The following is a 23,424-nucleotide window of genomic DNA, read 5'->3' on the forward strand; positions in this document are numbered from 1 at the left end:
TGTGATTGGTCTATTTTACGCTGCTCACAGGGATTGATCAGTTTACTATGCAAATAAGGTGGGTAGTAAAATGCTTGCAGGGTGTCATGGATTGAATTATATCCCAAAAAATACACGTATCAATTTGGATAGGCCATGATTCCCAGTATTCTGTGATTTTCCACCATTTTGTCATGTGATATCTGATGTGATTTTCGTATGTGTTGTAAGTCTTACCTATATGATGTTAATGAAATGGGATTAGTGGCAGTTATGTTAATGAGGCAGGACTCAATCTATAAAATTAGATTATGCCTTAAGGCAAATTCGTTTGAGATATAAAAGAGAGAAGCAAACAGAGAGGCAGGGGAACCACATACCACCAAGAAAGTAGTGCCAGGAGAAGAGCTGGGGTCCCTGCGCTGAGAAGATCATAGTCCAGGGGAAGATAGATGACAAGGACCTTCTGTCAGAGCCAACAGAGGGAGAAAGGCTTCCCCTGGAACTGTCGCCCTAAATTTGGACTTCTAGCCTGATTGACTGTGAGAGAATAAACTTCTGTTTGTTGAAGCCATCCACTTGTCGTATTTCTGTTATAGCAGCACTATATAACTAAGACACATGGATTGTTCAATTACTATGCAAACTAGGTGACTGTGGCCTACCTAGGGGATTGGTGGGTTTTGCCATCTTGCTAGGCGTGAAAAGGCCAATCACACAGAGGTTGAGGAGGAACTCACTGCCATCAAGAAAAGCCAGGAGCAGAGCAAGTCCTTTGGACCCAGCATCTCTCTGCTGAGAACCTTCTAGACCCTGGAGACAGAGAGAGCTGTAACACTGGAGAAAGCACAAGATGACACAAGACGGTATGAGTGGTAAGAAACAGACCAGCATGAGAAGGCTGCGGTGGGCTTCCCAGCCCATGGAGTGAGGAGTCTACAGTGAGCACACCAACCCATGGAGCAAGAGAGCTGAGTGTCTTTGGGCAGGAGGCTTGTTGGCAGAGTGGGGTGCCTGCAGGCACTTGATGACAGAGCCAAAAGAGCCATAACGCTTGCCCGAGTGGGCCCCAGCTGAAGAGGCCAGGCCTGAGTTACAGTTAGCAGCAGAGGCTCAAGCAAGGACTGACATCAGAGGCCCCATCAGGGCTCAGCCTGCAGGCACAGCTGAGACACAGGGCCTGCCTGAGGGCACGGACAAGGAGCTGAGAGCTGTCTTATTTGGAAGATGTTCTGACTAACAAACTGTATTCTGTGTCCTGAGTTGTTCCTTTTACCTCCAAGTTAATCCTAATCCCAAATTGTAGCCTGTTACTTCCCAAATAAACCACATAATCATGAGTATGCTCTCTGAGTTCTGTGTGGCCATTGCAACGAATTATCAAATGCAGCAGAGAAGTAGAGTGCTGTGGTGAAGACGTTTGGTGTCAGAACTGGTAAAAGATTGGAGACTGAAAGTATGTCTAACCTCCACCTCACAGGAATCAGCCTTGGGCTGATCTTTATTCTCCTCCTCCCTCCAGGACTTAGGCAACTTCTCATGCCACTAGCTTCCACCCATTTTTTAAGATAGACCTTCTGAAAAGAAAACCAGCGGATGAAGGTACTAAGTGTTAGTGCTGAAATCATCTGGACAAAGGACAGCAGAGCACTTGGGGATGAAACACCAATAGCTCTTGGAGACCTCAAAACAAAAACACAGCCAAGGTTACATCAGGACTGGACACCAGGCATCATGGTGAATTCTCAGTTGATTGTTGGACATATGAATGTATGGGTGGATGTGTGAGCACTTTAGAGAAGAAAATAAGTAGCCAAAAATCAGCTTCATCTTGAAAATCAAAGTCAGTTGACTTGTGGTCCTTCTCCTTCCACCCAGTGCATGGTACAATATCTGTTACTACCCTTCCTCATTAATTCAGAATCTCTATGCACCTTCTCCCATCTTCTGCTTCCCTTTTATCTCTGTCTCACAACCCCTGCTTGCCTCCATTCCAAGATAATTACGTATATCTGTGCTCTTAATCTCTTTTTTCCTGCCTTCTTCAAGTCCCTTGTTCAAATGATTACAGTGCATTTTCTTCCTTCCTCTATTTCTCCCTTTTAAGGGATCCTTACTCTGCTATAAAAATGCTCTGACATCCCCTACTGTAAAATTATTCTTTTCACCTTGTTATCCATTGAATGTACTAGAAAAAACAGGATGCTCTTGAAGGGTGAAGGTGATATTTTGATGGTGTTTGACTAAGGACTGAAGAATACTTAAATCCAGCCACTTCTCTCTTCAATGACTCCAAAAGAGATTTATGCAAAATGAACAAAGCAAGGTTACATTTCACTATTAGCTGGAGCTTTGACTCCAAACTCCAATATAGAACTCCATGGAACCAAGTCTAACTACATGGAGGACTAATTTACCCAATACCAAACATGCCTCTGGATCCTCTGTGCAAAGGAGGACAAAGGCTGCTCTGTTATTTCTACCCTGAAGTCCAGTCTGAGCTGTTGTCTATCTACCAGAGCCAAATGAAAGAGGGAGAGAGAAACAGAGCAAGTTAGCTCAAAACCAGGTTGGAAGGAGGGAGAGAACTATCAAGTGAGGGCTGCCTCCAATACCATCTTAACAAGCCATGGTATTGTCCAAAAGGACCATATTCACATGCTCACCTATTTTTAACTTCCCATGGTTAATTTTTTCATAGTTACTAAACTCACTAGCAGATGTGACTAGCTAAAATTTTTAATTTATGAAACTCAAAAATAATAATAATAAATAAATCTAAGGATTGTTATCTAAAATATATTAAAACTCCTACAATTTGATAAGAATAATTCAAATACCACAACACAGACAAGAGTCATAAAGTGATATTCACACAAAAAGAAATGTAAATGGTCATTAAACACATGGGAAGATGTCAAACCTCATTAATAATCTGTGAAGATCAAATTTAATCAGTATTATCCATCAGTCAGTCTAGGAAAAAGTTAAAACTCCAAAAAAAAAAAAAAGTATTAAATGTACAGTCATTATGGAGTCAATATGACAGTGGCTACCAAAATTTTTAGACACCTGTGTTACAGTGAAGTACTTATCATGACCCTTTTAGCCATAGTCTTTGTGACCCCCACATAGTGACTGGGTGGGACTATGAAAATAAGGTGTTTATGGCCCACCAAGGGAATTAGACAGCCTGCTGCTAATGCAGATAAGGTGTGTGGAGCCTGTGATGGTTAATGTTATGTGTTAACTTCGCTGGGCCATGATTTTCGGTGGTTTGGCAGTTATGTTATGATGTAATTTCATGATTTTGTAATGATGTAGTCATCCTCCTTTTTGTGGTCTGATGTAATTATCCTCTATTTTGTGATATGTTGTAAATCCTAGCCTCTATGCCTGTGGTTCTCATCCCATTTGGGAGTGAGTTGTCTGTTATGCTAATGAGGCAAGATTAGGGTGGGATAGACCTTGAGTCATCACCTTACTAGTTGGTGTGACTCAGGTCACCACCCTTACCAACCTTATTCAAGTCATGCCCTTGCACTGCCTCGCTCAAGTAAAGGGAGTTTCCTTGAGGATACAGTCTGCATCCAATACATATATGAATACTCTGGCTAAGTTCTCTCTAACTCTGGATCCTGCACAAAACCCATCATCATCTGACCTCCAGTATTTGATCCAGCAGCCTATCATCTGACCTGCTGATTTGGGTTCTTCAGCTCCTGTAACCATTGAGTCAGGAGAAGCCTCTAGCCTGATGCCTGACCCACAAATTTGGGACTTGCTAGCCTCCACAACTTCATGAGCCATTTCCTTGATGGTGCATGAGTTCTGAGACTTGCATCAAATTATGGAACCCAAACACAGAAGGGAGAGTACTGAGGGGAGGAGGAGTAGTTGATGTCAGAGATGATGGAGTGATGCATAAGTTTGGAAAGGTTCAACATTTGGGACATCTTTAACTGCCTCATGGGAACCAGCTTTGTGCTAATTCTTCCTAAAGAATTTATTCATTCAGTTGGTGTCAGAATGGTGGGATTTACTGCAGTGGCCCAAACTCACTGGAATAAGTGGTTTTGGGAAAAAAGGGGATAAATGGAAGAATGAGAAATCTTTGGTTTCTGGATGGGATAAAGAAAAAAAATCCATGGACTGAAGTAGCTGTTATGTTGCAGTCAGTTACCCGAGGCAAAAGCTATTCATGGGAAAAAGGAGTGGTGAATCAGTGGCATCACTAGGGTTGGTATCACCCAGTGCAGCAACTCATGGTGTCAGCCTCCGTGGACCTCCTCCTATATCAGACCATATAGAATCCTTAGTAATGTTTATTATCAATTTTAATCACAGAGTAACATGTGATAAAAATAGCTGTAAATTGCTTAAAAGTAATATTTCTTAGATTATATGAATACTAACAACAAAATTGTTTTGTAAAATCTTTCTACATTGAAATACAACATTATTAGTAACTGAGTGGAAGACTTTTTTTATTTTTCTCCTTTTCCTTAAATTATTACTTCATTCTCAAAAAAAATTATTGGTATAAGTTCACAAATGCTAATTACCACATTATTGTCACTAAAACAGCAGAAAATTTAACAAAATTGGTGACTGTAAAAACACCAGCCACAACAAAGATGAAACCACGTGATTCAAAGCATCATTGTAATTGAGTAATAATAACTGCTCTGACTGGAGCGCATTGGAAGGTTCACAAAGTAAATTAGCATAGAGTTTTAGCCTTGTAAGTATATTGATACGTGTAAGCTGAGCTTATAAAAAATGTTTTTGTTGTTATAACCAACTATGGGGATACTTTTATAAAAAATAGTAAATTTCTACTGCAACTCTGCACATAAATTTATAGACAATCATTTTGGTATCACCCGTCTGACGTTGTCACTCAGTGCAGTCCACACCCCTAAACCCTTCTAGCGACCCCATTGTGGTGGATCTAACTCCTGAGGAATGGGCTAGCTGCATGCATAAAGAAATACAGAATGATAAAGAAAGGGAAAGACATACAATTCCTTGGTTGCTGTTATCAGTAATAGTTGCAATGCCAGGGAAAAAGAATGTAGGGGCAGACTGTAGCACTGAACCAAACCCAGATCCGGTCTTGTCAGAGCTATGACCACTAGTCTCAGGGCCAACCCAGAAAGGAAAAATCGAGTCAGAACAACAGGAAGTAGCCCAATGCCACCGGTCACCAAGAAGGTAGTCCAGGAGGGGAATGGGCAAAACCAAGAAACTATTGAAACCAGGGGGTATAGTGTAAAGGAGTTGTTGCAGTTTGTCGATCGATATTATCAACTTCCTGAGGAACCAATACGAAAATGAATTGTAAGAATGACTAATTTAGGGAGTGTCTTTAGTTTTAGAAGTCTTTATGGTGCAGTGGTTAAGTGCTCAGCTGTTTACCAAAAGGTCAGCAATTCAAACCCACCAGCTGCTCCACAGGAGAAAGATGTGGCAGTCTCCTTCTGTAAAGATTACAGCCTTGGAAATCCTATGGGGCACTTCTACTCTGTCCTATAGGGTTGCTGTGTGTGAGAATCAACTTGACAGCAGAGAGTTGGGGGTTTTTTGTTTGTTTGTTTGTTTGTTTTGTTTTGTTTTGTTTCTGTGTTTTGGTTTTCTTTAGTTTTGAATGCTGCAGAATGGAAGAGTATGTTTAGATTGATGCAAGGCACACAATTCACTATGGAATAGCCACAAATGATGATACAAGATCCAGTTACACAGCAGGTTAACCCAGAGGGGATAGCCAGCTTGGTGGGCTGGATAAAATGTGCAGTGAGATTTGTTTACCCTGAGAGGGGAAACTGCCCTCTTCTCCCCTAAATACCCAATGGAACACTCCAGAGGAAGCAGCTGATATGCTGATAATAATGCAAGCCATGCTGGAATGGCTTTATGGTGATCAGGATATTCATCCAACGAGTATGCCCCTTACATAGATCATGATATATATGGTAATCAAAGGAGCCCCTTCTACATGAGAACCCCATGTAACCTCGGTACAGAAAAACAAAGCAACAATCCAAGAAACCTTGTCAGATCTGTTGGCACAACTTCCCCACATGGGTCTTATGGATGCAAGAAACATAAAGGTCGTTCATAGGAGAATGGGAAGAGTCAGTGGGGAAACAACTTACTCCAACAGGGCTGAGATTTTTAAATGTTTACTAAGAAATGGGATGAATATAGCAGACATTGATGGAGTTGAGATAAAGGTTCTAATGCAGCACTACAGAAGGTTGGGTGGACCAATGGGAACTCCTGCTGGTCCCCCAATGTTAAAGAGGCCTAGACGAGCTCCTCCTATTCACCCCAGTCAGGAGTAATTTAATGATGGGAAGTCCCATCTGGGACCATTTGAAGCAGAGGCTCAGCTAGTCAATCAAGATAAGGATTGACAAGGGGACTAGAGTCTTCTGGTCCAGCACCCAGCAGGAGAACTAAGGCCATATGTACATGTGGGTGAAGTGTCTTGGGGGCAGGGAAGGGTTTTCTTGGGGCTCCTGGAAACAGGAAACCCAATATACTGTAATCCCAAAACCTGTCAATAAAATCTTGAAGAGGCCTAGGGTTAGAAGGGGGGAATATGGGGCTGCAACAGTTGATTGAACTAAGGTGAAAATTTGGATGAGAACTGGAAGATTTAAACAGATCTTGTATGAAGTAGTTGCATCTCCCTTACCTGAATGTATTATTGGTATGGATATTATGTCTAATTGGGGAACACTACCTCTATATTGTAAAACTGAAGACATGTAATTCTGCCCTGAGGCCAGTATTGACTGGACATGCTAAATGGGAATCCTTACAATTGCCTGAACCCACTCAGGTTGTTAATTTATAACAGTGTAGGATACCTCATGGACAAAAGGAGATTACTGCTTTAATTAAACACATGCTAAAGGCTGGATGGTTGGTGCCAACAAATTCTGTTTAGCAGCCCTGTATGGCCCATGAGAAAGGCAGATCGCTCATGGGGGTTGACAGTAGACTATGGATGCCTAAATAAAGTAGTGCCATCTGTGGCTTCAGCTCTTCTGGACATTTTATCAACAGTGGAGAAAATACAGCAGGCTAAAGGAGACTGGTTCTCAGTGATTGATCTTGCAAATACCTTTTTCTCGATCCCAGTCTCAGAAAAGGCCAGCCAGTTTGCTTTCATGTGGGAAGGATCTTAATTTACTTTCACTGTATTGCCACAGAGTTACCTGAATTCACTGGCTTACCATCATAGTTTGGTTAGAAGAGACTTGGACTTGGTGCAGATTGCAAGTGTAATGATACATTACATTGATGATATGTTAATATCAAACACTGAAGAACGGTTTAGGGCTGATTTGAAAACAGTGGTGGCCCACATGACCAACAGAGGCTGGTTAATAAACCCAGCAAAACTCCAGGGCCCTGCCCAAACAGTGGAATTCTTGAGAATAACTTGGGCAGGAAACACCCATGGCATTCTGCAGGCAATCAAGAATAAGTTGATGTCGCTACCTACCTCCAAGACTAAGCAGGAGGCCCGACGTGGGTTGGTCTATTTGAATTTAGAGGAATTCATTTTCTACATCTGGGAATATTGCTGGCTCGCATCCATAAAACCACTCAGAAGAAAACTACATTCAAATGGGGGCCAGAGCAACAGCAGGCTGTGTCTGATTTACAGAAAGCAAGCTCACTTTCTTTACCTTTAGGCCCTTATGATCCACATTCAGACATGATTTTGAAGGTGTCTGCAACACATGCTTAATGCTTATGCAGACCAGAGCTTATGGCAAAAACCTGAGAACACTGCCCTATGGCAACTGATGGGATTCTGGACTAGAATGTTTCCAGATGCTGCAGCACAATACATGCCATTTGAAAGGCAATTACTTACCTGCAATAGGGCATTGATTGAGAGTGCCTCAATGACAGAAGGACATAAAATCATCATGAGACCTGAAATATCCATAATGTCTTGGGTGATGTCAGAGAAACACTTTAATAAGGAGGGCAGCGCCCAATATATTTCCATAATAAAATGGAAATGGTTCATACAAGAACATGCTACTGGGGGAATGCAAGGAGGCACCCATCGTATCCACGAGCAAATAGCTTCTTTTCGCATAGGTCCTACCCTGGAACCACATGAGAAGCTGCCAGGGTCCATTGTTTCATGGACAGTGCCCTATGAACAACTTTCTAATGACCAGAAGAAGGATGTTTGGTTCATGGATGACAGTTCCAGGATACATGGGCCGCATTTGATGTGGAAAGCTGTGCATTAAGACCAGCATATGGAAAGACCCTGATTGAAGAACGTAAGAACAGATCAGCTCAATGAGCTAAACTGCATTCTTTCTTCATAGCTGTGATAGAAGAACTGTGCAATGGTGAGAACCCATATGTTTGGATTTTCACCAATGCATGGGCAGTGGCCAATGGCCTGGCTATATGGTCAGGCAAATGGGTGATGTAAAATTGGACTATTACGGGGACACCTGTGTGGAGCATGGTCCTGTGGAAAGCACTGAGGGAATTTAGAAAGCACATTAGAGTAGGACATGTTGATGCCCATTAGAACTGCCTTCCTGGATTGGAAGGTGATTGGAATGAGCAAGTGGACTTGTTGGTATGCTCACTTGAAGTGGCCAATTAAGCTGAATCTAGACACATTCTTCTTGCACTCTCTGAGGCATGAAATGCCAATAAGGACTATTCTGTCTACCAGCAAGAAAGACAGAGGTTGCATATGGCTATAGCGTAGATTCAGAAGCGGGAAACCCTGCACACAGCTAGGAAGTTGATTATATAGGACCAATGATGTCCGTGGCACCAGGTGGCTACGAATGGGTCCTCACAGGAATATATACTTACTCTGGACTTGGCTTTGCATATCCCATGACAGATGCTAATGTCAAAAACACCATTAAGGGATTGGAACGAAAGATTCTGTACCAATTTGGGCCACCAAGTTATATTTCATCAGACCAAGGGACACACTTTACAGCCTACAGGGTGCAGCAATGAGCCAAGAAACATCATATTAAATGGACATACCATATTGCATACCACCCTTGATTAATGGTTTGATGGAGAATTGGAATGGGCAGCTGAAACATTTTTTTCTCACATGGGGGGAGATAAAGACACGAAGGACTGGCTTACATGCCTTCATGAGTGTGTGCTCACACTCATCATGAGGGAGGCAAAATGAGCATCAGCACTGGACAGACAACTGTTGTTAATGGGGGATCTGGGCAAGAGCGGGTGGGGGAGGATGCTGGTAACACTTTACAGTTTTCCCCCCACATCATCTGAAATTGCTTTTTTTCCTGTCAGATGATGCAGTCTCAGGAACAGGGATGCAGCTGTGGGTGCTGGAAGCAGGGGTGATTATTAGGCAAGAGACTGTAAATATACCCCAGAATTCACAAGGGCCTGGTAGGATGGATTGTACCTTCCTCTATCTGGAAAAATTGGAGTTGACAGTGAATACTGCCATATTGCCTACTGGTTGAGATAGCCTGCTAGTATTGTACCTATGTAACCCTACCCAACATGAATGGTAATGGAGTGAGGCGGAAGCACTTACTTGATTGGTCTTGCTATCAACAATCTGGACTGGCACAGCAGCTTAACCTGATGTCCCTTTCCAAGGTGGGAAAGTTTGGGTAAAAATAAATGACAAATGGAAGGAAGGAGAAATAACAGCTGAAGGAAAAGGAATGAATAAATGGGTTATGCAGCAGGGGAAATCTAACATTTTGTTGATACCTCAAAAGAGACTCAGAGCAAAGGAATAATCTCTCAGCTAAATTTTATGAGGGGCCAGAAAGGGTGAAGCCCAGACGTTTGGAGAACCTAATTAGATCAGGTGGATACCTGTAGCAGACCTGAAGGGCTGGTACCTAAGTAACTTCACCCTGAGAACTCTTTTGCCTTACTGAAGGACTGTTAATAACTGTTTTGGACTGGTAAGGTGATTGGGAGGGGGAAGTTAATCCTTCCAGTATGAAAGAGCCAATGGCTAGAAGAGCCAGGTGATGGCCTGCGGTGCAGTGAATTACTTAATATGGCCCTTCTAGGCACAGTTTTGTAATTCCTACACAGTGATAGGGTGGGACTATGCAAATAAGGTGCTTATGGCCCATCAAGAGGATTGGAAAGCTTGCTGCTAAGGCAAATATGGTGTGGGGAGCCTGTGATGAAGTTTATGTGTCAACTTGGCTGGGCCATGATTTTCAGTGATTTGGCCATTATGTAATGATGTACTTTGGCAGTTATGTAATGATGTAGTTATCTTCCATTTTGTGGTCTGATGTAATTATCCTCTGTTTTGTGATATGTTGTAAATTCTAGCCTCTATGCCTGTGGTTCTGGTTCCATTTGAGTTTTCTGTTAACGAGGCAGCATAACGGTGGGATGTATCTTGAGTCACCACCTTGCTAGAGGGTGTGACAAGTTACCACCCTTACCCCAGTCACTACCCTTATTCAAGTCACACCCTTGCACTGCCTTGCTCAAGTAGGGAGAGTTTCCTTGAGGGTATGGTCTGCACCCAATATATATATGAGTGCTCTGGCAAAGTTCCCTCTCTTGCTCTGGACCCTGAATCTGGCTCATCATCATCTGGCCCCCAGTTCATGAGCCAGTAGCCCATCGTCTGACCTGATTTGCCAGCTTCCACAGCCTGGTGAGCCAGCAGCCTGTCATCTGACCTTCCAATTTGGGAAAGTCAGCTCCTGCAACTACTCAGTCAGGAAAACCCTCTAGCCTGACACCTTACCCACATATTTGGGACTTGCTAGCCTCCACAATCTCAAGAGCCATTTTCTTGACAATTCATGAGTTCTGTGAGACTTGCAGTGAATTATAGAACCTAAACACAGGAGGGAGAGTACTGAGGGGAAGAGGAGTACTTAATGTTAGAGATGATGAAGTGGTACATAAGTCTGGAAAAGTTGGGCATCTGGGGCATCTTTAACCTCCACATCATAGGAACCAGCTTTGTGCTGATCCTTCTAAAAGAAATTGTTCATTTAACACAAACACCTTTTGACCCAATAATTTCACTTCTCGTTACCTACAGAAACATTTACACACGTGCATAAAAATAGCTCTGAGTGCTCACTCTGAATTTTTTACAATAGTGAAAAAATGGAACTGTCCTAAATTTTTACCAAGATAGCAACAGATAAATTATAGTATATCTATGGAATTAAGTGCAGCAATTTAAAAGAATACTGTGCACCTATATGTATAGACTTGGAAAATTTTCTAAGACATGAAGTGAAAAAGAGCAATGAGAAGAATAATTTGTACAGTATACTTTATGTGTTAAAATTATTTTTATCTGCATTATATATGAATACAAGTGCATAGAAAAAGGCCTAGAAAGATACACAGTTTTTTAACAATGACTAGCTCTGAAGAGGGAACTCTATGTATTTCTGTATTGTTTGAATGTTTTACAATGAGAATATATTCTTGTATGACACATTTTTTTTTTCAGCAAATGAAGATAAAATAATAGAGAAATTACCCACACTTTATTTTGGAATTTTCTGGTCTGCCACTTACCAAGTACGAAATCTTAAGTCATTAAACATCTGAATGTCTTAATCTTTTCATCTGTAAAATGGGATGACATCTGCCCTGTTTAACTCCTAGATTGTTTCTGGAGTCTCTTTGGATCCGTCTTCTCTCATGCTCCCCATCTATTCTTCCTCCATAATGGCTCTATTAACTGGAAATGTTTCCATTCCCACTACCATCTTTATCTAATCCATATTGCCAGCCCCCAGGAGATCAGCTAAATGCTTCTCTCCTTTCAAACCCCTTCAATGGTTCCTCATTGCCTATCAAATTAGATGCAATCTTCTTAACCCAGTTCAAGGCCCTGCACAATCTGAGCCTACCATTCATATCCCTCACCACTGGCTTCCCTACACCAGTGAAAGCCAGACTGTGGATGATCTCTGAACCTTGACCCTTGCCTTTTTCAGTCATGCTTTTGCATTTGCTCTTCCCATAGATTGTCCTCCCCTCTAACCCTCTTTCCAGCCCAAAGCTTCTCCCATACCCCACCCCAATAAAAGTGATTTCACTTTCTTTGAACTCTGATAGCACAAACCCTCAGTATTTTATTACCCCAATTAAACTGAAAACGTCTTTTGAAGGAAAGAACTTTATTCATCATTATCTGGCACAGTCATATGGAGAGTGAGTAATCAATAAACACTTGTTAAATAAATGAATAACAATATCACAGCAATTGAGTTTTAAGAAATTAATATAGGTTCTAAAGATAGAACATTATAAACGGGACTGATATTCAGCCAGTACACACCAGGATGGCCATACCACTACTGCCCCTGGAAATAACTTCACAACCACTGCCCCTTGCCATCCGAATGCCTTCCACTACCACTGCTGACCTGGTCTCTCCTCACCGGGGAGCACCCGGACTTCCACAATTTCCCAACTAAGGGGTTAATACCTTGAACAGCAAGGAGCACCCAGGACCCTGCTCCAGCCAGGGTAGGAGTATCCATTCCAATTAGGAACTGTACCGTTTCATTGTTACATATTTGGATAGCGACCCTAGATTATAAATAAATTTTAATGATACAGTTTGAAATCCTTATTTTTTCCTCATTGCAAAATTTCTTAGAAGAGTCAGCAGATCCAGAGATAGTAAAGGAAAATGATGGTTTATCTGTGAAGGTTTAGAGTACACCCATTAGGACTCCAACTTCATATAAACCAGAATATATGCAGTTTCGTTCCTAGAAAGAAAAATGTACATCAGCAATAGCAGAAATAAAACATTTAGAGTCAAAGGATGCATCAATTCATGATAGGACAAGCATCAGCAAACTTCTGGGTTGTTGGGTCAAGTCTTCATCTATCTATCACCTCAGAGAGTAACCTGAGAAAATAACCCTTAAGCTGCTATTATTTAACATCTAAATCATGGGTTGACAAACCATGGGCCCATAAGCCAAATCTGGACTGCCACCTGTTTTTGTAAAAAAAAAATTGTATTGGAACAAAGCCATGCTCTTCAGTTTACATACTGCCTATGGCTGCAATTGTGGTCCAAGGGGAGAAGAGAGTAGCCCAAAATATTTGCTCTCTGGCCCTCTGTGGAGAAGGCTCGCCAACCACTGATCTAAATCATGGGGGAATAACCAACAACCAGAAAGTGACAAAGACTGGGCATCTAAGGGAGATGCTTAGAAGAAAGGGAAGAGAAAGATGAAAAGTGGAAGGTTATATGGGAGAATGAAGAAAACCAAAGACACAAGGCAAAAATTAGTCCAAAGGAACAATGGACCACAACTACCACAGACTCAGTTCAGCACATCTAGATGGTGCCAGGGATTTGCTCTGACAGGGATCACAGTAGAGGGTCCTGGACAGAGCTGGAGAAAAATGTGGAACAAAATTTTAACATAAAAAAAGACCAGGCTTACTGGTCTGACACAGACTGGAGAAACCCTCAGAGTATGCCCTCCAGACACCCTTTTAACTCAGTACTGAAGTTCACATTTCAGTCAAAGATTAGACAGGCCCATAAAACAAAGCAAGACTAAAGGGGCACAGCAGCCCAAGGGCAAGGACTAGAAGGCAGGAGGGGAGAGAGAAGCTGATAATGGGGAACCAAAGGTCAAGAAGGGGAGTGTTGACATGTGGGGTTGTTAACCAATGTCACAAAACAATATGTGTATTAACTGTTTAATGAGAAACTAATTTGCTCTGTAAACTTTCACCTGAAGTACAATAAAAAATAATAAAATGTGAATCTGAAGAAAAAAAAGTGGAAGGTCAGAAGAGGATTCCAAACACAAACTTAACCTAATTCATTATTTGCAAATTATCAGGCCTACTTCTGTAACTGAAAATTATCTCAAATATACCCTTTGGTATATAATCACCCCTGCCCCAGAAATTCAACCAGAGAAACTTAAAAAATCTTCTTTGCTTTAACACCATACAGCTTTTTTCTCTCCAGATTCCCCTCTGTTCTTGTTAGCTGCCATGGAGTTGCCCCTCACTCACGGTGACTACACGCACAATGAGACAAAAAACTGCCAGGTTCTGCACCATCCCCATGACTGGTTGTAGATTGGACCATTGTGACCCACTGGGTTTTCACTGGCTGATTTTCAGGAGTAGATGGCCAGGCCTTCCTTCCTAGTCTGTCTTGGTCTAGAAGCTCCCTATAAAACCTGTTCAGCATCATAGCAACACACAAGCTCCAGTGACAGGTGGGTGGTGGCTACACATGAGGTGCATTAACTAAGAATCAAACCCAGGTCTCCCACGTGGAAGGCAGTAACTCTACCACTGAACCACCATTGCCCCCATCCCCTCTGTAGCTACTGATTTTAATATATATAAATAGTACTTATTAAATGTAAACCACTGTACCACACAAAGGGAATAGAAAGTTGAAAAGAGTGATTCTTGCTTCCAAAAGGAGATTTGGTGGTACAGTGGTTAAAGCACTCAGCTGCTAACCAAAGGGTTGGCAGTTTGAACCCACCAGCCATTCTATAGGAGAAAGATATGGCAGGCTGCTTCTGTAAAGATTACAGCCTTGGAAACTCTATGAGGCAGTTCTACTCTGTTCTATAGGGCTGCTATGAGCTGAAATCGACCTGATGGCAATGGGTTTCGTTGGGTTTGGTCTGCACATCAAATAGCTCATGGTCTAATGTGAAATAAATTTCTATAAGCAAACAATTATAATACAGTAGGATCCTTGTTAAAAAGGAGGGTATGTTCAAAATGCACTGAACCCATACAAGCAGCCTCTACAACTCTGCCTGGGTGAGTCACTGAAAGCTTTACAGAGTAGGAAAAGGCCATGAGCAGAGGTATGGAAGCATGAGTAGGAGTCTGCCTGGATGGTAAGTTAGGAGAGGGCAATTCAGGCCAGGAACTGCATGTGCAAAGTAAAAGAATATATGATATTTGGGGAGCTACTTGTGCTGTAGTCTAAATTGTAAGAAAAGCATGGTGGAGTGGGATGGATGCTGAAAGATGAGGCTGAACAGTTAGTCACTGGGGAGTCATCAGCGTATAAGTGATAGCTGAACTCAGGAGAGTTTCCACCTGTCTCCAGCAACCCTGTGTAAGCTCAGCAGCTTTCCACCACCTAAATACTTCTCTTACCAGCGGTAGTTACGATTCCCATACGTACAGCGGATGTCGTCCCAGGACACCTGAAAGTACATAAATAGATGAAGTCAAGCAGCCAGCCAACATCTATCCAGAGAGTATAGGGTGCTACCATTTGTCCTCCTTCATTCCTCCAGACAAACCTACCCTAGGGACTCCCCATCTAGTGATAAAATGCCATGTATATGAGGTCCATTTTATTACCCTTGTCTCTCTGTTTAAACTTGGTTGTGCTCAGCCTACAGTTCTAACTTCCATACTTCTAACTCTTCTTGCTTTCCGGAAGTTTCCCACAGAGCATGAAGGGCACTGAGCTTATGGCACGAAAAACCCAGACACTGAGGTAAGTGAACTCCGACAGAGCTATACAAAATAGGGTTTTAAGCCCCACAACAGGCCCCAACACACAAAGAACAAGACCACAATGTATCTTGACCTCAAGGACCCACCCAGTCCTGGGCTCAGAGTTTATTAAACCATAAATCAGTTGGCATAGAGTCAACTCTGACCTCTGGGTAATCACACTTCTGGATGGACTCAAAACTCCAACTTTTGGGTTAGCAGCCAAGCGCGATAACCTTTTATACCATCCAGACCAGAGACTCTCAGAATTTATTAGAGGTGGCTAAACCAGCGCAAGATGTAGATTTGGATGGATGTTTCTCACCAAACAGACACTGGAATCGTTGAAGCAAAACCATTTCCCATCCACTGAATTCCGGATATAGGCACAGTAATGACCAAAGTCAGCCATTCCCACATGGGCAATCACAGCAAAGAGTTCATACTGCCCTTCAGGCTGAAAGGAAACAAGGAACAAAATGATTCACCCATCACACTTCCTTTTCTCACCCTAGCCTAGAATAAAACCAAACCTGTTGCTGTTGAGTGGGTTCTGACTTATGGTGACCCTACAGGGCAGAGTAGAACTGCCCCAAAGGGTTTCCAAGGAGCAGCTGGTGAATTTTAACTGCCAACCTTCTGGTTAGCAGCCAAGATTTTAACCACTGAGCCACCAGGGCTCCAGCCTAGAATGAGGAGACATTATTTTATCATGCATTTAATCAATCTCTACTGTATGCCAGACACTGGTGCTTTGAAAGTACCTGACCTCAATAAACTCACAGATAATTAAAGGGCAAATCTATAAAGCTGAATTATAATACCATGTTTTACACAGGGCTTCGAACCAGTTCTTTTCAGTTCAGTCCCGACCAACGCAGTTGAATCAAAACAGACCTGAATTTGTAAAATGTGGATATACTTGGAAGGTGAAAAACTATGGGTCAAAACCCTGGAATGGGAGACTCAGAAGAGGTGTAGTGAGCCCTTCAGGAGCCTGATACGGGAGATTAGATTATTGCTAGGATTGTGGAGAGCGACACACACTCAAAGCAGCAAGGCCGGCCACCATCTTTCAGCTGGGCACCATTGTTTCTGGCTCTGCTGGTCAAGAGATTTGGCTGCTAAGCAATGTGCACAGGGCGTCAACCAGTAATTTTTCTTGATCCTATCATTGTTCTGGCATACCCACATTTTATAAATCTTGGTCTGTTCAGTGTTGCTTCATCAGCCATGACTGAACAGGGAAGAACCAGTTCAAAACCTTGGTTTTATATCAGATGTATTTACAGATTATTTCAGGAAGACTCAATACCTGCCCCTCCCCACTACAAAAAATGTCAAAGGAGCAACTAGCTGAGGAAGGCCTGAGAAACAGAGGAAGCCTCCCCAGAGAAGACATGCTGGAATTGATCCTGCAGGATAAACAAAACTGACAAACCAGTTATGAGGAGGGAGTATCCTTGAATGTCGATCTAGAATTTGCAAAGACTCAGCAGCTAATAGAGCAGAGCGTATCGAGAGAATGGGAGGCAGGGAAGGTGCTGAGACGTCCCAAGAGATGAGGCTACAACGGCCAAATGAGAAATTAGAACTTCGTCCTCTGAGTGTTGGGGAGCCATAGGAGAAGGTTTTAAGTGAGGAAGTAACATCATCAGATTTGTGTTTTAGAAACACACTTAAATAATGTGGCTTGAGGAGAGGGTAGGAAGTTGAGGTGAGCCAGAAGCCAGATAAATTAAGGTACCACATGGTACAAGAAGAAATGGTGATAGCCTGAATAATTACAATCAGAAGTAGTCATTATAATGATAATAATTACTAACATACGAATCATAACCTAACGGTTAGCATTTACTATGCACTTGACTAAATTCTTCACATGAATTATTTCATTTACTACAACAACCCTATGGGGTAGGTGCTATAATAAATCCTATTTTATAGAGGCAGAATCTGAGCTCAGGGAGGTAAGGTAATTTACCCACAGTCAGAGCTTAGAAGCAAAAGAGGCAGGATTTAAACCCAGGCCTGTCAGGCTTCATAAACCAGGCTCTTAACACCTGTGCTATACTGAGAAAGTTAGAAGGGAATCTGAAAGGAGGGGACGGATTTGTGCAAAATTAGGTAGAAATAACTAAAGGTACTTTATAACTGATTGATGTGGCGGTGAGAATAGGAGAAGTTAAGGGTAAATCCCAGATTTCTGGCTTAGAAATTAAGAAGATGGTGATACTACAAAGTTAAATATGGAATAGAGCTGGCAGGAGGAATAGTTTGAGAATGAAAATAATGTATTCATTTGGGGACTGTAAAATCTATGTGGTAATATTCAGTAAGAGGGGTGGGTAGACTGGTTTGGAGCTCAAGAGAAAGGCCTAGACAACGCATATAGACTAGGAAGTCATCAAACAAACCAATGACGCAGAACAGACATTCCAAAAACAGACCCACAGACATACGGGAACACAGAATTCTCTAAATGTAGCTTTTCAAACCTATGGAGAAAAGATACTTAAGTAATTTTTTCTCAGTGTCTTCTAATAAGTTACTAGCTCAGGACAAGTTAATTCATCTTCACTCTGATTGAACCTGGCCCAATGAACTGGCTACTTTCTTATTATTCCCAGAGTGGGTACAGGCTATTTTAATAAGAAATTTTGGTTGGCACTCCACTTAGAACCCAAAATGTTGTGTTTACCTGTGTATCTGTAAGCACTGCACACGTTATCACAGAAGGAAGGTACTGAATTATGGGTGCCTCAGTGCTGTGAGGCATGAGTGCAAGCCCAATACTTATAAGAAAATCTTTTGAATCTTAAAAGAAAAGAAAGGCAACTATAGGCAGCAAATGCTGGTGATAGTAGTTTGGTGATAACAACCCATCATAGTTATTCAGCACACGCAGGTTTTCATCATTTAAAATATTTCTTTAAAAATCAGGTTTGCTGACTTTATGAATATGCTTCTATGAATCACGCCAAGAGTGGATGAGTTTTCCTCTCTCTGTTTCTGTATGGCCAGCAGGGAGCCTTATTTCTGAAATGAGGGGAAGACAGCAAGGAGACACCTAAGGTGGATCTCTGATGAGCAGTGACTTCCAGAGGAGGCAGAATTGATACGACATCATGTCTGATGAGATGGAGGATAGAAGGAAGGTTGGGAGCATCTCACCCGGTCCTCAGTATTGCAGAGGTCTTGCTCAATCGGAACGACCTGACTGAAGTCCAAGCTTTGGGGGAAACACAGTGAATGGCAGATCTTTTCTGTCTTCGAGTTTCTGATAGAGAACCGTAACAGGTGGATTGTCAAGGTCTGGGGCAAATGGTTCAGCTTCAAGATCTGGAAAGCAAAATCACTGTGGAGGTGAAGTCTGAAGGCAGTTGAAGTAGATAAGTTCAGAGGCATACCAGGGCCGGTGGTATGCTCTTCTTCCCAAAAGGAGGGGAGCTGGCTGATAAAATGCAGACCAAGGGCACCATTTGGTGACTCTGTGGGACTCCTTCAAGGACGATGCGATGACTGGCTTTTATGTCATTGCAGTCTCCCACATAAGGCGTGTGCAGCCCCAGGGGTCTGCACAGGGGCTCCTACCCTGGGATCTGAGGGAGGTAATTTAACCCTAAAGGAAAAAAAAAAAAACTGCCCGTTGCTCTTGGGAAGTCCCTAGGTGATGCAAACGTGTTCGGCTGCTAACCAAAAGGTTGGAGGCTCCAGTCTATCCAGAGGTACCTTGGAAGGAAGTCCTGGCAATATACATCCCCAAAATCAGCCACTGAAAACTCTGTGGAGCACAGTTCTACTCTGACACACATGGGTCACCATGAGTCAGGCTCGACTCAACGGCCACTGGTTTACTAGTATTGGTCTCAGATCTTCTCTACTTGTTCTTAAAAGGCATGGTGTACTGTCCATTTCAGTCATTTGATCTGAGCAACCATGACCACAGTTCTTGAATTTGGAAGCCCCAGGATCCCAGGTTCTAGCCTGCCCCTATTCTCTTCCTCAGCCATCAGGAGGTGCCCTTGGGACTCTGTGAAGCTATAGAAGCCAGATGTCAGACTCCAAGGACTGAGAAGTCCACAGGGCAGCCCCAGACTAGGGAAGTATCTGGTTTAAGGGAGTGAGTACCTGTTTCCCACAGGTCTTCTTCCCACAGTTCTGACAGAAGCACTTGCTTTGGGCCGATAACTCCTTGGGCTGGAAGAAACACTGCAGGGCACCCTCCTGGCCCAGGAAAAAAAGGAAAAAAATAGAGTTGGTATTTCCCTTCTAGAGTACAGCCCCCACCCTTGTGAATGGGGATTAAAGCTTTCCTTCTGGTTCTCTCCACTTCCCCCTTAACGTCTGGCCCAGTTTGGCAGGATCTCAAAAAGTTCTTACTGATTAGAGGTGGAAAAAAATCAGGGGGCACTTGTTAAGGAAGCAGTGTGAGGAAAGGGAAGGCAAGAGGGAGAAAAAATATATATATATATATATTCCCCCCACCCCAAATCAAAGAAGAGCTTGGCCAGAGCCATGCAAATGAAACAGTGATTTTTTTCTTTTTTAAGCCAAAAAAAAACCCCAAACCAAACCCACTGCTGTCCAGTCAATTCCAACTCATGGCAACCCCACGTGTTACAGAGTAGAACTGCTCCATAGGGTCTTCTCGACTGTAATTTTACTGAAGCAGATCGTCAGGCCTTTCTTCCTCGGCACTGCTGGGTGGGTGTGAACTGCCAACCTTTAGGTTAGTTGTCGAGTGCAAACTGTTTGTGCCACCCAAGAGCCTTTTTAAAAGCAGTGGGTGGTTAAAAGAAGCAAGGTGGCATTGGTCACATTGGGTTGCATGGGAATGCAAATTCACCAAGAGAAAACTCTTACCAGTGTTTTCAGAGGCTTTGAGTCTATATCAAAAAGAGAAAGAGGAAGGGTTAGCATTTTACTGTTTCTGCTACTTTCCGTGGAACAGTCAAGGCAAACCAAGGTCTCTTTCATCTGGATAGTATACAAGGCCTGCAGCCTCTCCACCTGCAAGAGGGAGGTGCGGAGGGTTAAGGCAGCTACCACAGCCACAGAACAGGTTCAGCCAGCTTCTGGAAGCTGGAGCCACCACACACAGGCTCCTGACATCGCAGCCACTATGATCTCTGCCCTACCCATAAAGGTGCAAAATCATCACAGTAACAATATTATGCAACTATGATAAGCATTTGATATGGACGGCCTCTTTTAAACCTCCCTACACACGACATAAATGTTAGCTGAATGAGTTAAATGCGCAGCATCTTAAACTTCTGAGTTCTCTGGTTCAGGGCTCTTACCAAGTCCACATCGGTGATTTGGTCCTTAATCAGGTTCCACACTATGAGATAGAGTTGAGCAGCATCATGCTGGACAAACACTGGCCAAAGAGAAAGTTACAGCCTCGTGAGGGAGGCCACCAGACACATCCTGTGCCCCAGCAACACAGCCTAATAAGGGAGGCCACCAGGGACACTGCTCACATGCCTGTGCCCCTGCCACCCAGATACACAGGAACACTCATCACTTTGTCTTTTCCACACCCTATAAGGGCTAAGTTTCTACCACAAGTTAAGGGCTCAATAAATGAAAAACAAGCTTGGTATTGATTTTTAAAGACTCCTCTTAAAACTTGAGCTCCAGTCTCACATAACTTCTAACCACATGGCACAAGTTCCTTCTCCTTTCATGTACCACCCAACCCTGCTGGCCTCCGTTGGGGCACCCCACTACATGGAACCAATAGCCAATAGTGGATTTTCTCCATATCTAATCTGAGCCAATACTCTTAATTGTAACCCTAATTGGCCACTTATATATCCACTCTTTATATATTTCTTTATTCGCCACCTCCCTAAAAATTTAGCAGTTTCCCAATGCTGACATCTGACCCATATCTTCCCCAAAGATAATGGTGTTATTATCTGGGTGTTGTTCAGTGTTGCTCAGTGTCAGATGATGCTGGCTAAGAGAAGGATCATGTAGCCATGAATTCTATGTATGTTATATATTTTTATAACTAGTAATGAACTAAGGACACAACTCCATTTACTACCGCATCAAAAAGAATACTTGGGAATAAATTTAACAAAGGAAGCACTAGACTTGTGCAATGAAAGCTACAAACACTTTTTGAAAGGAATTAAAGACCTATCTAAATGGAAAGACATGGAATGTTAATAGTTCACAAGATTTAATATTGTTAAGATAGCATATTCCCCAAAATGATCCACACATTCTGATAGATAACTGGTAACTTTGGTGAAGGGTAAGACAGTATACAATACTGGGGAAGTCAGCATAACTTGACCAAGGCGAAGTCATACAGGCTTCATAGACACATCCAAACTCCCCAAGGGACTGAATCATGGGGCTGAGGGCTGTGGGGATCATGGTCTTGGGGAACATCTAGCTCAATTTGCATAACATAGTTTATAAAGAAAATGTTCTACATCCCACGTTGGTGAGTAGCATCTGGGGTCTTAAAAAAGCTTGTGGCCAGCCATCTAAGATTCTCCACTGGTATCACCCCATCTGGAGCAAGGGAGAATGAAGAAAACCAAAGACACAAGGAAAAGATTAGTCCAAAGGACTAATGGACCACAACTACCACAGCCTCTACCAGATTCAGTCTAGCACAACTAGATGGTGCTCAGCTACCACCACTGACTGCTCTGATAGGGACCACAGGAGAGGGCCCCGTTCAGACTGGAGAAAACTGCAGAACAAAATTCTAACTCACAAAAAAAAAGGCCAGATTTACTGGCCTGACAGAGACTGGAGAAACCCCAACAGTATATGGCCCCCAGCCAGCTCAGTAGTGAAATCACTCCTGAGATTCACCTTTCAGCCAAAGATTAGACAGACCCATAAAACAAAATAAGACTAAATGGGCACACCAGCCCAGAAGCAATGACGAGAAGGCAGGAGGACAGGAATGCTAGACAAATGGAAATGGGGAACCCAAGGTCAAGAAGGGAAGAGTGTTGACATGTCGAGGGGTTGGCAACCAATGTCACAAAACAATATGTGCATTAACTGTTTAATGAGAAACTAATTTGCTCTGTAAACCTTCATCTAAAGCACAATTAAAAAAAAGAAAAGAAAATGATCCACATATTCAATGCACTCCCTATCAAAATCTCAGCTGTATTTTTTTGAAGAAATTGACAAGAGAATTCTAAAATTTGTGTGGAAAGGCAAAGGACCCAGAACAGACAAAACAATCCTTAAAAGGAAAAAGAAAGTTGGAGGGCTCACACTTCCTGGTTTCAAACCTCAAGACAGTCTTGTACTGGCATAAAGATAGACATAAAAATCAATGGCTAGAATTAAGGATCCAAAAGTAAACTCAAGTTTATGGTCAACTGATTTTAAATAAGGGTGCCAAAACAATTCAACGGGGAAAGAATAGTCTTCTCACCAGATGGTGCTAGAACAAATGGATGTCTGCATGCAAGAGACTGAAGTTGGACCCCTACCTCACACCATACCCCAAAATTAATTCAACATGGAAAAAAGATATAAGAGCTAGAAGTACAAAATTTAAAAGAAAGTAAAAAATGATGGGAAGTGACTGCTAATGGGTATGAGGCTTCTTTTGCAGGTGATGAAAATGTTGTAAAATTAGATTGAGATGATGGGTGCACAACTCTCTGTACATACGAAAATCCTCTGAATTGTACACCTTAAATGGATTATACAAAACAATTATAGGTTATACCTCAAAGTTTTTTTTTTTTAAAAACTAATCTATTTATAAATTCTTTTTGTAGAGCATGGTTTCTCCTTTCTATTCCTTTATTCTGTTTTCCTGGGATTCTTTACCTGTGGCTGAATCACCTTGCAGAAAACTCTCATGCTTACCTACTCTACTGAGAGGCAGAAAAAGGGTGAGTGTGAGAG

General features: G+C 42.4%; 1 protein-coding gene across 3 annotated transcripts in view; it reads right to left on the bottom strand.

Moving 5' to 3' along the window:
• Positions 1 to 12,610: 12,610 nt before the first annotated feature.
• Positions 12,611 to 23,424, bottom strand: part of USP18 (ubiquitin specific peptidase 18) — a 31,858-nt gene continuing 21,044 nt past the window's right edge. For all 3 annotated transcript variants that reach the window (XM_049882093.1, XM_049882091.1, XM_049882092.1), the window contains 7 exons: positions 20,820 to 20,899; positions 20,380 to 20,526; positions 19,645 to 19,740; positions 18,688 to 18,855; positions 15,839 to 15,970; positions 15,166 to 15,215; positions 12,611 to 12,770 (listed from right to left, as the gene is read on the bottom strand). In XM_049882093.1, coding sequence (XP_049738050.1) covers positions 12,725 to 12,770; positions 15,166 to 15,215; positions 15,839 to 15,970; positions 18,688 to 18,855; positions 19,645 to 19,740; positions 20,380 to 20,526; positions 20,820 to 20,899 — 719 coding nt within the window. In that variant the 3' untranslated portion in view covers positions 12,611 to 12,724. The remainder of the gene's footprint in view (positions 12,771 to 15,165; positions 15,216 to 15,838; positions 15,971 to 18,687; positions 18,856 to 19,644; positions 19,741 to 20,379; positions 20,527 to 20,819; positions 20,900 to 23,424) is intronic.

Source organism: Elephas maximus, chromosome 4, assembly GCF_024166365.1.
Source record: "Elephas maximus indicus isolate mEleMax1 chromosome 4, mEleMax1 primary haplotype, whole genome shotgun sequence".
NCBI lineage: Eukaryota > Metazoa > Chordata > Mammalia > Proboscidea > Elephantidae > Elephas > Elephas maximus.